The sequence below is a fragment of the Glycine max genome, chromosome 6 (genome assembly GCF_000004515.6).
Source record: "Glycine max cultivar Williams 82 chromosome 6, Glycine_max_v4.0, whole genome shotgun sequence".
Classification (NCBI taxonomy): domain Eukaryota; kingdom Viridiplantae; phylum Streptophyta; class Magnoliopsida; order Fabales; family Fabaceae; genus Glycine; species Glycine max.
In genome coordinates, this window is record NC_038242.2 from 47491830 (window position 1) to 47505890 (window position 14061).

A 14061-nucleotide genomic window follows, 5' to 3' on the forward strand; every position below is an offset into this window, starting at 1 on the left:
TTTACACATCCCAATAAGAATTATTCTATTTTTAGTTTCTTAACTAGAACACTGATTAATATTTATCTTTATACTTATTTGGGTAAAAGAGTTTTCTTACTATTTGGTATAGGTCTAACTAGAAAAAAATTATATGTAAATTTAGCAGATTAGCATGTTAGCTGACAGGTTAATAAATTATGATTTTTTAAAGTCAAACCAACTTAATTTTCATTTGCATGAATATGCAAATTAAATGTCTAATCTTAAAAGTTACCCTTGAAGATTAGCATGTTAGCTTAGAGGTTAATAAACGGACCAACCAAGGTGAAGATTATTTCATCTTTATTTAGAGGTGGGGTTATATATGCTGCGATTTATAGAAGAGTATAACTATTCATGGTCTTGACAAAACAAGAAAAAATTGCTCTTGGGTTATGTCAATGCTATTAAATCAAGGATAAAAGCGTGTAAAGTAACATTCATGTGGCAGCTTTATTCTTTGGTAGGTTCTGGAACGTGCAATTCGTGCAGAGAACAAACGAACATATATTGTGCAGATGCATACAAATTTAGTGACCATTTTGAATGTCACAGAAGAAGGGGACAACACAACTCATTATTCAGTCATGATAATGTACCTGAACCACCCTAGCGAGATCTCAAGTACAACAAATTGAATTGAAACTCTTTAACACTGATTGAAATATACCAAAGTGCAAGAGCATTGAGAATTTCTAGTAGTGTAACATTATGCACTTGAATCTTCTAAGGTTTGATCCTCGGCTTAGGGAAATAATTGCTATTGAAGGTAACATTTTACTAAAAATGAATCAATCTGGTAGGAGAGAAATTAATTAGGTATCAAAATAAAAACCCTAGATATCTCCTATACATAAAAAAATAAAGTAATGCAGGATGATGCATCATCAATTGGTCTATGACAAAGAAAAAACAATGTACCCATTTCACAGGTGTCGGTAGTCATGCCCCAAATTCGCAAACCATGATAAAGAGTATGGGTTAGGTTGTCCCACAAAAGCTGCTGTTAATGGAACATCAAATTGTGACACAAAGTTAAGGGCAGAGAGGGGACCTCAAACCCCAAAATGGGTCATTTTAGCATGGGGTGCTCCCCCATCCCACACCATTAGGTGTTGAGTTTATGGCAATCACTACCTAACCCAGTGCCTCACCAAACCCCACAAAAAAGACTTATTCCATACACATCCTTATGGGCCATTCGACACATTCCCCTCATCACTGCCTTAGCTGTCTTTCAGATAAGTTTACCTCCTAGGAAACCAATGTTACACTATCAAAGAATAGCACAATATCCCTCTTTTGCTCTATGATTTAATGTTGTTCTATAAGGAGTAATGGATAGCAACACCCTTCTATGTTTAATTGCCCCACCCGTTTTGGATCTAACTTCAATTAAGTACTTGTGAAATTGGAATATTCATTCCCTTATACCCACTTAAAATATAATTAATCTTTAATATCATTAAACACGTGAATCAATTAAAGTAAAATTATTCCAGCCCAAGTACTTAAAAGGAAATTTTTTACTATCCATAATGATTTTATCCGATTTAAATAAGATTACCTCTAATAGAAGATATATAGTTGTGATCTAGAGAAAAAAAACCAACTTAGCAAGCAAACAGTTATCTTTAATTGCAAATGGTAATAACGACTTCTTTTTCCAACGCTAGTACAATGTATCTACACATATTTATTTTTTACACTTTTTGAAATTTGTAAAAATGCAAGTAATGAGTTGAGTGTGATGGGTTGTGTGCTTTCCTTGTTAATAATTTAAAAAATACTACAAAATTAATGTTAGTGAAAATGACGTATAAATAACATGTACTACTACTACTAATAATGACTAATTCGGATACTACATGATTCATTTAAAAAGAAGATAATTCTGAATTTGTACAATGAATAAAACCCCAATTAATTAGATTATGAAAGCTAAAATAGAACAAAGTTCTCTACATGGCCATGTCCACTACATATGAATATGAATATGATTCTTCCAATAACGACCTCTATTTATCAGAGCAATGAAGATCTCTCCAACTCAAAGCGCACAACATTGAAAGAAACTAAACACCTCTATATTAGGGGGAATATTGCAACAAAAATACATACGTACTCTATTGAAATTACTCTATTGTTTTTTCATCGTCATATACTTCCGTATGGGTCCAATTTTTATTAGATATGTTTACGAAAAAGATAAGTATTCACTGTTTATACGAACTATTTGTTCAGAATATAAAAGATGCTAAGATTTTCGTTTCGCTACCAATATGACCTAAAATTGTATATGAGAGTACTGAACACAAACGAGTTGTGATTAAATGTTCATTGAACCTTGTAAAAATACGGAAGATAACCATCAATCACACATGCGCGTAAACCACTAAAATCTAAATTTATAGAACTACACAGATTAAAAATTAAAATTTTAAAGAGAAAAATGATTATGTATTAATAATATAAAAAGTTTTACACAATTATTCAATTATAATTCATCGTATAGGATAAATTTATTGACTTTTAAAATAATTATTTTAAAATAATACAGGGTAAAACTAATTTATATGTCAATGTTTAAATATTAAACTCAATTTTAAATATAAAAAGTCAAAATCAGATTTAAATAAGACTCTAAATACATATGAACCGATGACCCTTTCATCCTCTATGTGCATTTTGTTCTCATTCTTTTAAAATATAAAAAATAAAATCAAAATAAGATATTAAAAATAAAAATCAAAATAAGATATGAACTATTTTTTTAAAAAGAAACTTTAAGCAAATTTTACTTAAAAATCCCAAGCTACATTCTAACACGTACAGTACTAAAGTTAATTACACTTTCTACAAAAGAGAAGTGGGAAAAGTATAAAATAAGATGAGTAATCGGACTTGAGAGAGATGAGATGGAAAAAGAAGAAAGCAAATATAAAATAAAGATTAAAATATGTTTTTATAAATATTGAAATATTCAAAATCAGTCTTTATGAAATTTTGAATATATTTTTTATCTTCATAAAATGTAAATGTGTAATATTTTAGCTCAAAGTTATATTTGAGAGATTCGATCCTATATGTCAATGTCAACGGATTAATACATCAAGTACTAATTGACAAATGATAAGGATATGACATTCACTCGTAATATTGGATCTTCCAAATCCAATTCCGAGTCAAAATATCACACATTAACATTTTACAATGACAAAAAATATATTTGAAATTTCATAAGGATGGATTCCGAATATTTCAATATTTATAGGGATGAAAAATATATTTTAGTCTAAAATAAAATGTGTGATGTGTAAAAAAAAAGAGAAATATTATAATTTTTTGGCAAAATTACATTTTTAGTCCTCCATTTTGTCTCCAATTTCTAATTTTGTCCCTCGGTAAAATTATTCACGAATTTTATTCTTGTATTTAATCAAATCATTCAATGTTGGTCCCTTAGCCCACAATTAGACGTTGACTGTTACAAAGAAATATTGGCTGTCACATGTCACGTTCTTATTGGATGATGACTGTCACGTGTCATATTCTGATTGGATGTCAACTCCATGAAAGATGAAATGTATTGTTGTTTTCATTGACCAATCAGAACATGACACGTGTCAGTCATCATCCAATAAAAACGTGACACATGACAGTCAATATTACTTTGTAATAGTCAACGTCCAATTGTGGGCTGAGAGACCAACATTGCGTGATTTGATTAAATATGAGGACAAAATTTGTGAATAATTTTACCGGGGGACAAAATCCGAAATTAAAGATAAAATAGGAGACTAAATTTATAATTTTGCCTAATTTTTTTCAAGTATAAACAACAATATTCAGGAAATAAAAGCTAATTTAAGATTATGTGCCAACGTTTTATTTGCAGAAATAAAGACCATAAAAGGTCTTTTTTTTTGTTAGGTATCCAGAATTTATTTTTTAAATTGTTCTCTCTTTTAATAGTTGAGAAAATTTTATTTATAGATAAGATAAAAAGAAAAGAAAAAAAGTCATGTAAAATAACTAGTGTAAATGACTTAATGGAAAGATAAAGAAAAGATAAAATTACAAATTTGATTTCTCATTTTATCTCCAATTTTGAATTTTGTCTCCCGGTAAAATTGTTCACGAATTTTGTCCTCGTATTTAATCAAATCATGTAAGGTTGGTTTCCGAGCCAAAATTGAATGTTAACGCTTACAAAGTAACGTTGATTGTCACGTGTCACATTCTTATTGGAGTATGAATGTCATATGTCATGATTGGATATCAATTCTATGAAAGATGAAATGCATTATTATTTTCATTGACCAATCAGAACATGACACGTGACAGTCATCATCCAATAAGAATGTGACGCGTGACGGTTAACATTACTTTGTAACAGTCAATGTCCAATTGCGAGACCAACATTGCGTGATTTGATTAAATACGAGGATAAAATTCATGAATAATTTTATCGGGGATCGACAAAATCCAAAATTGAAAACAAAATAGAAGACCAAAAATGTAATTTTTCCTAAAGAAAAAGGATGTTCCAAAAATTATACAAAACAAAGAAAAATATAATTGATTTATTTATGAATATTATTTCCCTTAGTAATTAATTTGGGTGCCCACCTCGTGATTCACAAAAAAATATTTACCTGGGTGAACAGCGTGTTAGTGTTACCTCAATTTTACATTAGCCCCCAAAATCAAGTAAAGAAATTACAGCATCGCATATAATAATTTCCGAGAATATTATCTTAAATTTGGTCACGATAAACATTGCATGTTTGCCATGTGTAACAATTGGCTTAATATTTACTTTAACACATCAGAATTACAGCATTACAAAATCTTGATTCCACGACACATAGAATGAGCTTAACGCACGTAATAATTCTCACAATATCAAGAAGATAATTAATTAAAAACAACGAAAAATCCAAAACAGAAAAGAAAAATTCAACATCCCATCCCATGAATCAGTTTAACTTTCTACAGAATCCCCGGAACAACAGATTATATCTACTTTAATGGACATATATAAAAATTACAGAATTTAATTTTGACAAATCTTAAAAACAAATTCAGAAAGCAATGAAGTTCTTAAGAAACAATAACTAACAATAACAATAACAATAGAAGACAAGGATGTAATATATGTTGCTAGCTCCAACATGTATTTACACTTGGGGTAAATCCTCATCACAAATCCCACCACGAACCACTCTTTTTGTCATCATCATCATCTTCTTCTTCAGATGTTGCATATAATCTACATCAGCAATTCATTCACCCATGCGAGATCTGGGGCAATGACATCATCAACAACAACCCCATTTTCTGCTCTCAAAAATCCCCCATTTCCATTATTGGAAAAACTTCCACAAGCAGTGATGGTTGGCGAATTAAGAGTATTGAACTGTTTTTGATTGTGATCCTTAGAAACATCAAGCCAAGAAGACAAATTGTTGTGATGATGAGGCTTAGAAGCAGCAGACAACAGTGAAGAAGCCTCATCAAAATTCAAACCCTCCATGGAACACACAAGCTCAGAGAAAACATCCTTATTATATTTCACAACACCATGATGATGGTTGTTGGTCTCAAACATAGAAGGCGAAGAAGGAGAAGGTGGTGATAATGGAGGAGAAAAATGAGACATGCCAAACAAGGTAGAAGTTGGTGAACGAGTAGAATTAGAGCAATGACAAACCAAACAACAATTGTTGTTATTATGAGGGCTTATATCGGTGCACTTTTTCTTGTTACTATTGTCATTGGAATGAAAAACCCTGAGTTGGCGAGGGGTGTGAGCAAAGAAGCAAACTTTTCGCTTGCAATTCTTGCCATCCTTGCAAGCCTCGGTCCTATACCTAGAAGGGTGCAGCCAGCACTCAAACACCCCATGTGAAAACTCACATGCATCGCCGCGGTCACACTGACCGCGGCGAAACTCTGGACAGACTGTTCCAGAGTAATAAAACCGGCGAGGGTCCCGACGACGGGCCTTCTCACCGGGATGCACAAAGGGACAGTCTGTCCAATCATGGCTCCGGCTGCGACTACATCGTCGGACCTTGAACTCGAACATGCGGAATTGGTCGGAGGCATAGGGGTCGCCATCGGAGTCATCGTCGGTGGAGGAGTCAGTGGAGCCACTGTGAGGCAGATAAATGTCGCCGGAGCCGTCGTGGACGGCGGCGGAGCGGCGGGTGAGGAGCTTCCTTGGTGGGACTGGGATGTCAATGTCTCCGAGGGATTTCTTGAGGGAGAGAAGTTGGTGGGAGGGTTGAAGTTGGAATTTGTGTTCTGAAAAAACACTACTCATCTTTTTTTTTTTGTGTGTGTGTAGTAAATTAGAGAGAGAGAGAGAGAAATTGAGTGAAGATTGATTATTGTTAGAGGGGAATAAGGAGTGAGTTATATAGGGTGGTTATGTTAAGGTGTTGAAGAGAGAGAATGTAGAGAGAGAAAGAAGGTGATAGGGATAGCTGAATAGGATGGGCGTGGCTGCATAACATTTGGTGTCACCATGCAAAAGAGGGTATGTGGCAGTTTGACAATTCGTTGCAGTCATCAGTTTTGGCTATGTGTAACTATGCTACAAAGTTGGTATGATGCAATATGCTATGCCAATTAAGTTTTGGATTTTACTTTTGATTTGGGTTGTGTTGGCATCATCAGGTGTGGGGTATGATGCAATATTGCTATGCCAATTAAGTTTTGGATTTTACTTTTGATTTGGGTTGTGTTGGCACCATCAGGTGTGGGGTATGAAGAAAATTCTACATCATGTGTGGGGTATACCATAAGGGGTGAGCCTTCACACAGGGAAATTACTTTGATTTGACTAGAATAGATAGCCAAAAGTTTGTTTCAGTTTCACATAGTTTGGTTGCATTTAATTTACCTCATCCTTAATTTATCATGTATCCCTCTTGATTTTCAAGATATGTTTATGGGAAAATAAAATTGAAATTGATGTCCCTAGTCAAAATCTTTATGGAATGCTTGGGGATTGTTTTTCTTTCTTGGCATTTCAAACAAAAATAATATTATAAAGGCATAGTTACTTATAGTCTAAGAAAAAGAAAATTGCTTACTATTTATGTATTATCAAAATATATATTTTTATAATGTTAATTAATCATAATTATGAAAATTTTAATATATAATTAATTAAAAAGTTAACATTTTTATTAAAAATATATAAAAGTCAACAAATCTGTTATACATGATTTTATTAAATAAAAATTTGATTTTTTAAATATCACTATATTCTAACTGCTTTTTAAAATTTATTTATTGAAAAAAATGTTTATTTTAATAAAATAAACAGATTTTTTTTTTACTGTGTTTATATATATTGTATTTGATTAAAAAATTAATTTTTTTTGTTTATTTTAAGAATCATATCCTATTTAATTATCAAAAAATGTTTTTAAATTATTTTTTTAAGTTTAACAAAACTCATCTAAACTTATTCATTAACTTTTTTTAATGAAATAAGTAATTTTCTGTTGTTTTGTGTGTTTGTTTAATTTTGCTTAAAAATGTTTTCTTTTGTTTTTTTTAAGAAGTAAATCTTATCTAATTTTAGATTTTTTTAAAAAAAAAATCACTTTTTCCCATTATCTCCTTTACAAAATAATAAGAATGGTTTAAGTTTAAGAAGGGAAGTAAGTAATTGAACCTCAAGAGTTGTTATTATCTCTATTTTTATTTATAAGATTTAATTACTTAATTCATCAAAATTAATAAAAATAGTTAATTTAACTATTGAAAAGAAATAATTATTTTAGTTGGTAGTAATAAATTTATCCTAAATTTATATATTTTTCCAAAAATACTATTGTAATTAATGATTCTCTTTTCTAAATATATGCTAATATAGTTTTTTTCTTATTTAATTAAAAATATTTTTAGTTTAAAAATAATTAATACATCAGAAAATATTAATTGAGTCTTATATAAAACATCAAGTAAATTTACAAAGTTGAGTCATATAAATAACAAGCAAAGTAGTATAATATAAGAATTTCAAAGTATATATGAATTATACTAGCTAGCTACATTGTACTGTAACTCAATTCTAGTAATAAGTGAAAATTAGGTGTGTGATGACATTCTTTACCAAATTAAAAATAGGATATCATGATGCCTCACAAGTCACAAACAAGACACACACGACTATGCTTTCTTTTATTACAGAAGTTAATATAGTATGTCATCAAAATAAGGTATTGAAACAGAATCTTGTTCAGTAAAATCTTATGCTTTTTCAACAAAACCTCTGGTAACAAGTTTTTTTTTTCCTATTAAGAGAAAATTGAATAAAAGAAATTAGGATGAGGGTTATCTCTTAATTCTATACGGCTGAGGATGTCTTAGCAATTAATTATACTAAATAGGGAAATAGGAATCATGTTATATTATGGTTAAATTATTTCTTTCCCTCTAATTTATTATTTAGGTTTAATATTTTCATCTAATTTTTTTAAAGTTTAATTTAGTCTTTTAATTTTAAAATTGGTTCAATTTGATTATTTTATCTAAATTAAACTGAGAAAGTGTATTTTATGGTGATTTTAAATCAAAACCGCCACAAATTATGATTTTTTTAATATTATTGATCCAATTTAGACGGTAGAATCAAATTAAATTATTTTTAGAAATAAAAGAACTAAATTGAACTTCAAAAAAAAAATTAGATGATCAAATTGAATCTAAAAATTAAATTAAAGGAAAAAACTAGTTTAATCTGTATTAAAATAAGAAAAATAGTGATTGTATTATTTTAAAATTGATCACTTATTGGGTTATTCCTCAATATACAGTGAGGGCATGTGAAGCATATGAAACTTACATGAAAAAGAAATGTAGTGTATAAGTAAAAGGTTTATGAGTTGTTGACTATTTCCAAAAATAGGAAACAAATTTATATGTAATTGTTGATTGTGGGTTAACAGCATTAATTGATTTTTCATAAAAGATAAATCATTTGTCTTTGAAAAATTCTTAATTTTCTTTTGATGAAAGTTGACGATTCAATTTACAAATACTTCTATACAATTTTTAATAATTAAGAGAATGATAAAAAAATGTATAATAAGAGAAGAAATGCGAAGAAATTAGATAGATAAAAAAACAAAATAATATTACTTTTATACTTACTAAGTTTGTACACTAGCTCCCATACTTTTTTTTTTGGATTACATTATTTATATCAGGCTTATTGATTTCATTCAAATAATTAAATATAAATAATGTTAGGCCCATTATAGAAATTAATCCCTTTGCATCAAGGTGACCCAAACCAAACTTTTTAGGACCATCACTGTTTTAATTTTTTTTTTTGTAGTTTCTTTCCCTAAAAAGAATATTCAATCAACATGATTGATGGGCAACCATGATACTTGTTGAATATATACCAGACTCGGTGCTCAATTTCATGTGAAATCAGAGCAAAGTTCAATGTTAGGTATTTGCATGCCAAACAAGAAAAAAGAAAATCAGAAGTTTCTGTCACTTTTCATCCACTCCACCCTAATTATTTCAAAGACAACAAAAACAAGCACACTCTTTCTCTTGTGTCATTGCAAAGATGAGATGTATTGATCATCTTCAGGCATAATTTTAGCAAAATCGAAACTCTTAGTAAAGGTTAAACATATTTAAGTAAGTAGTGTTATAACCAGTGTTTTTTAATATATTTGTAATGTCTTCTTTATTTTATATCTATATATATGTTTTTTTGTCAGTGAGCATGAATATACATTATGTTTGCAAATATTTTTATATGTATCCGTTAAAAAAATTAAAATAAAAGAATAAATTTAAAATAAATTTGAAACATATTGTTATACTAAAACAAATATTTTTAAAACATATATTTATACTAAAATAAATTATTTTTAATTTTATATTTATACTAAAATTATATTAGAACAACTTAACTTATATTTAATTAAAGTTATTTAAGTAATTTCAGATTATAAGTACATATTTTTAATCCATAATAAATTTTCCTACATATTTATTTGTCATCTCTAATTTTTATATTTATGATCCAAATTAAAAGATTGATCACACAAAAGTTAAGGATTGACAAATAAAATAATATTATCATATTAATTATATAACATATAAATATATATAATATTTATATTATATATATAAGTTGTTTAAAATTATAATCAATGTCATTTATAATTATAATTATCAATTTTTTCCCTTTTATGCACACTCATTATGTCCACCATTTTTTATAAACAATAACAGAAGATATCAATTTTGACATTACTATTGACGAGAATGCATAAAGTTTTTTCTTTTCTTTGAAGTAACATGTGACAAATAAAATGAGGGAGAAATCATTACTTGAGGATAACAGTCTTTTCCATACATGTGAAACTAAAAAAAGCATTAGAAAGTAATGCAAAAAAATATGCAAACTAAAAGAGGTGGAACAAAAGAATGGATAATAAAAGTTTGACAGTAAAAAAAGGAAATTAAATAAAATATATAAAGGATAAATAAATAATACGATTGGAATTTAAAATGGAAATTAAATTCATTTCAAATAGTTAATAAATAATCAAACTGAAAAGATAGAGAATCTTAATTTCATATAATTTGATTTGGAATAATAAGAATTGAATATTTAATTTTGGATTACTTATAATGTACTAATAGCAGGAAAATTCCTTATTATTGTTTTTCATTAATTAATTATAACACACTTTTCAAATAAATAAATTTTCATATTAATAAATATATTCATAAAAAATTATTAGAAAAGTAATTATTACAATTTTATATATGAAAATATATTGAAAATTTTCTTATCATAAAATTTAATCATAGCAAAATTAATATCTAAAATATATACTAAAAATATTTTATTTTTGAATATTTAAAAATAAATTAAATTTACACATATTTTTAAATACAATCTAAGTCATAAAAATGATTTAAATTATAAGAAAATACAGTTTAAAAAACTTGGGTTATAAAATATTTTAAATATCTGATTTGATTTACATTGTTTAATTGAATTATATTTTTTAATGGCAAGAGAATGTGTTAATACTTAAATTTATTTTGTAACCGACCAATTATTTATAAATCATCAAATAATGACATGTATCATCTAAACTTTGCCTTGAGAAAGTAAGTTGTCTGGTTTCAACATGTGTCATCTAAATTAATTTTTAGATTCTGAAATTTAATATTATAGATTATTTTAAATTTTAAATTTATTTAATTTTATTTTTACTTTCATCATAACTTCTTAATATTTTTATTAAGTAAAATGCAAAATATTAATATAATAAAAGTTAGTTTAATTAAATATAATTATATTATTAAAATTAAAAAAAAATCAACAACTTTTTAACTTTTATATGAAACTTTAGACGATACAAATAGAGTAATGCAATTATTTTATTAAATTAAATATATTTTTAGTCTCCATAAATAAAGTTGTCAATTTAAGTTAGTTCATAAGGGGCCAATATTTTATGGGGTCAAGCCGAACCAATTTTACATTGGGTTGAAATTTCCAGTCCAACCTAGTCATTGGCGGGCTGCAAGTCAAACAAGCAAGTCCATGGGCCAATCATTTTTTAAAATTATAAAAAATAAAAAATATTAAAAATCTATATAACAAGTTAATAAAATATTTTAATCACTATAACTAAAATAAAAAAGACACATATTTGTACTATACAATAGCAAAGCATAATACATAATATAAATAAGATAAAGTGTATCAATGGTAACAATAAACAATTGCTAGAAATTATAGTCAATACTCAATATGAATAGGATATTAACCTTAAAATGGACATTAACCACACATGCATTAAACTCAGCATATATAATTCTACCAATTATAAACAAATAAATAATAAAAAAATCTAACCCAAATTATTAAATTTTGGGTCATGTTGACCATAGATAAAATAAGTTGGATTTTAAATTTTACAACTTAACCCAAATTATTTATAGGGCTAATCATGTTAGCCCATTGAGTCAGACTTATTTTAACAATTTCCATATGTAAATATGGTGAATTTTTTGTCTAATATGGTTCTTGCTAAATAAGGCTTCCTAATTTCTAAACAAGGCCCCCTTTCTTCCAATTAAATTTGTTATTATTGATTATACCCTTTTCTATACCCTCACAATTGTGTTCTTCCTTTAATCCTGACATTCAACACTAACCAACTACCCTTGCATCTTCATGTATACACAGTGCATGCATAAAGGAAGATGCAAACATGTATAGTAATAGTAAATTAGAACATAGGAGGCCTGAAAAACATAACTACAACACCCCAATTGAAACCAAAATTGGCTCTCATAATAACACACACTGATAAATAATAGTGTCTCGTAGAATCCCAAATTGCTTCATGTCAACCGAAGTAAAACCCAATTAACCATTCTCGATCTTCAAAAACAAATTGTTTTCTTGTGCCTTTTGGTTTAAATAGCAAGTGACAATTGAGTATGATACATACTTCAGGATGCACAATAATCATAAAATAACTAATTGCTACACATATTTGTTTGAGCGACGGACATTGAAAAGAAAGTATGATATACACTGTCTGACATATAAGTCAATCATCAACATACCTTGAAAATACAGTCCGGTGTGGAAGAAAACACAATATTATGAATATGTTTGATGGGAAATGTGGTATTACGTTAAGAAGGTTTAAAGAATAACAAAAATGGAGAGGTTCACAATTAGGGTTTAAATATAATATAAAGATAGAGTATAAAATAGGTTTAAAGAAAAACACATTTGTGGGGGTGTAGAAAAGAGTATAATGGGTAATAACAATTTTAATTAGAAGAAAGGGAGACTTACTTAGAAATTGGGAAGACTTATTTAGCAAGAGTCATATTACATATGACATGACATATTTAAATACATATGTTATGTCATTGTTAGTTTCTTTAATGGAAATTTTTCACTTTTTTTATTACAACATTCAAATTCAAGAGTTTGCTTAAAAAAAATTAAATCAAATTCTACTTAAAACAGTATATCTTATCTTATTTCAGTCAACTTTTTCCACATCACACATTTTATTTTTAAAACTCATAATCTACTTGATTTCATATTTGATTAAATTTTTTAAACTAATATGCCATAACCTAAAAATTAAAATTTATTGATGAAATATATATATTTTTTACTAATTTTAGTAGATACATATTAAGGATGAGCAACGATCGACTTTTTGTTATTTAATATTGGTATAATTGCCACGTTTAGTATTGGACTCAAATTTTTTTAGTTCAGTTGTCAAAATAAATTAAAATAACTTATAATTAATATAAATTATTTAATAATATAACGAAATAGTAACTCGTTACTTTGCATTATGTAGGCCTATACTGATTCACCAAAAAAAAAATCTACACCTACACTGATCAAAATAAAAAAAACTAAAATAAAAATTATAAAAGTAAACGAGAAAAATGACAATAAAAGATGGATAATAAATCCGTCAAATATCTTGACCCCGAGCGAGAGGGACTTAGATTCCTTGATTGTTTTGGATTCAATCCAAAAGTCTATGTATGTAAAAAAAACGTAATATTAAAATAAAAAATATTTTTAAACACTCAAAGTGACACTTAGTAAAAAAGATAAAAGAAAGAAAAATATAAATATGTGATAGGACATGAAGACTTAATTATCAATTTGTTTCTCAACTTATTTTAAATTGTTTGATTTGGTCTCCAAATTTTTAAAAATTTTAATTTGATATTCAAATTTTTAAAAATAAATCAATTTGATTCTTAAATTATTTTAAATAATTAAATTTGATCTCAAGTTTTTAAAAATTTTGGGACCAAATTGATTCAGTTTTAAAAATTTGATAACCAAATTAAACATCTTAAAAATTTAGAGAACAAGTTGATTAATTTTTAAGAATTGATAATTAAGCCCAAGAAAAAAGATAAAAATCTATTTAATTCTATCACTCACCGGATAAGAAGATGCACCTATAA

The 14061-nt window shown here is 27.6% G+C and overlaps 1 protein-coding gene across 1 annotated transcript; it reads right to left on the reverse strand.

Annotated features, from left to right (window-relative positions):
• Positions 1-4971: 4971 nt before the first annotated feature.
• LOC100800123 (zinc finger CCCH domain-containing protein 2) lies at positions 4972-6434 on the reverse strand. Its single transcript, XM_003526219.5, has one exon. It carries the CDS (start codon positions 6350-6352, stop codon positions 5297-5299), a length of 1056 nt encoding a protein of 351 aa, XP_003526267.1. The 5' UTR covers positions 6353-6434; the 3' UTR covers positions 4972-5296.
• Between the last annotated feature and the right edge of the window lie 7627 nt (positions 6435-14061).

Coding starts and splice junctions, on each gene's coding strand:
- LOC100800123 (XM_003526219.5), bottom strand. CDS start 6,352: ATGAGTAGTGTTTTTTCAGAACACAAATTCCAACTTCAACCCTCCCAC.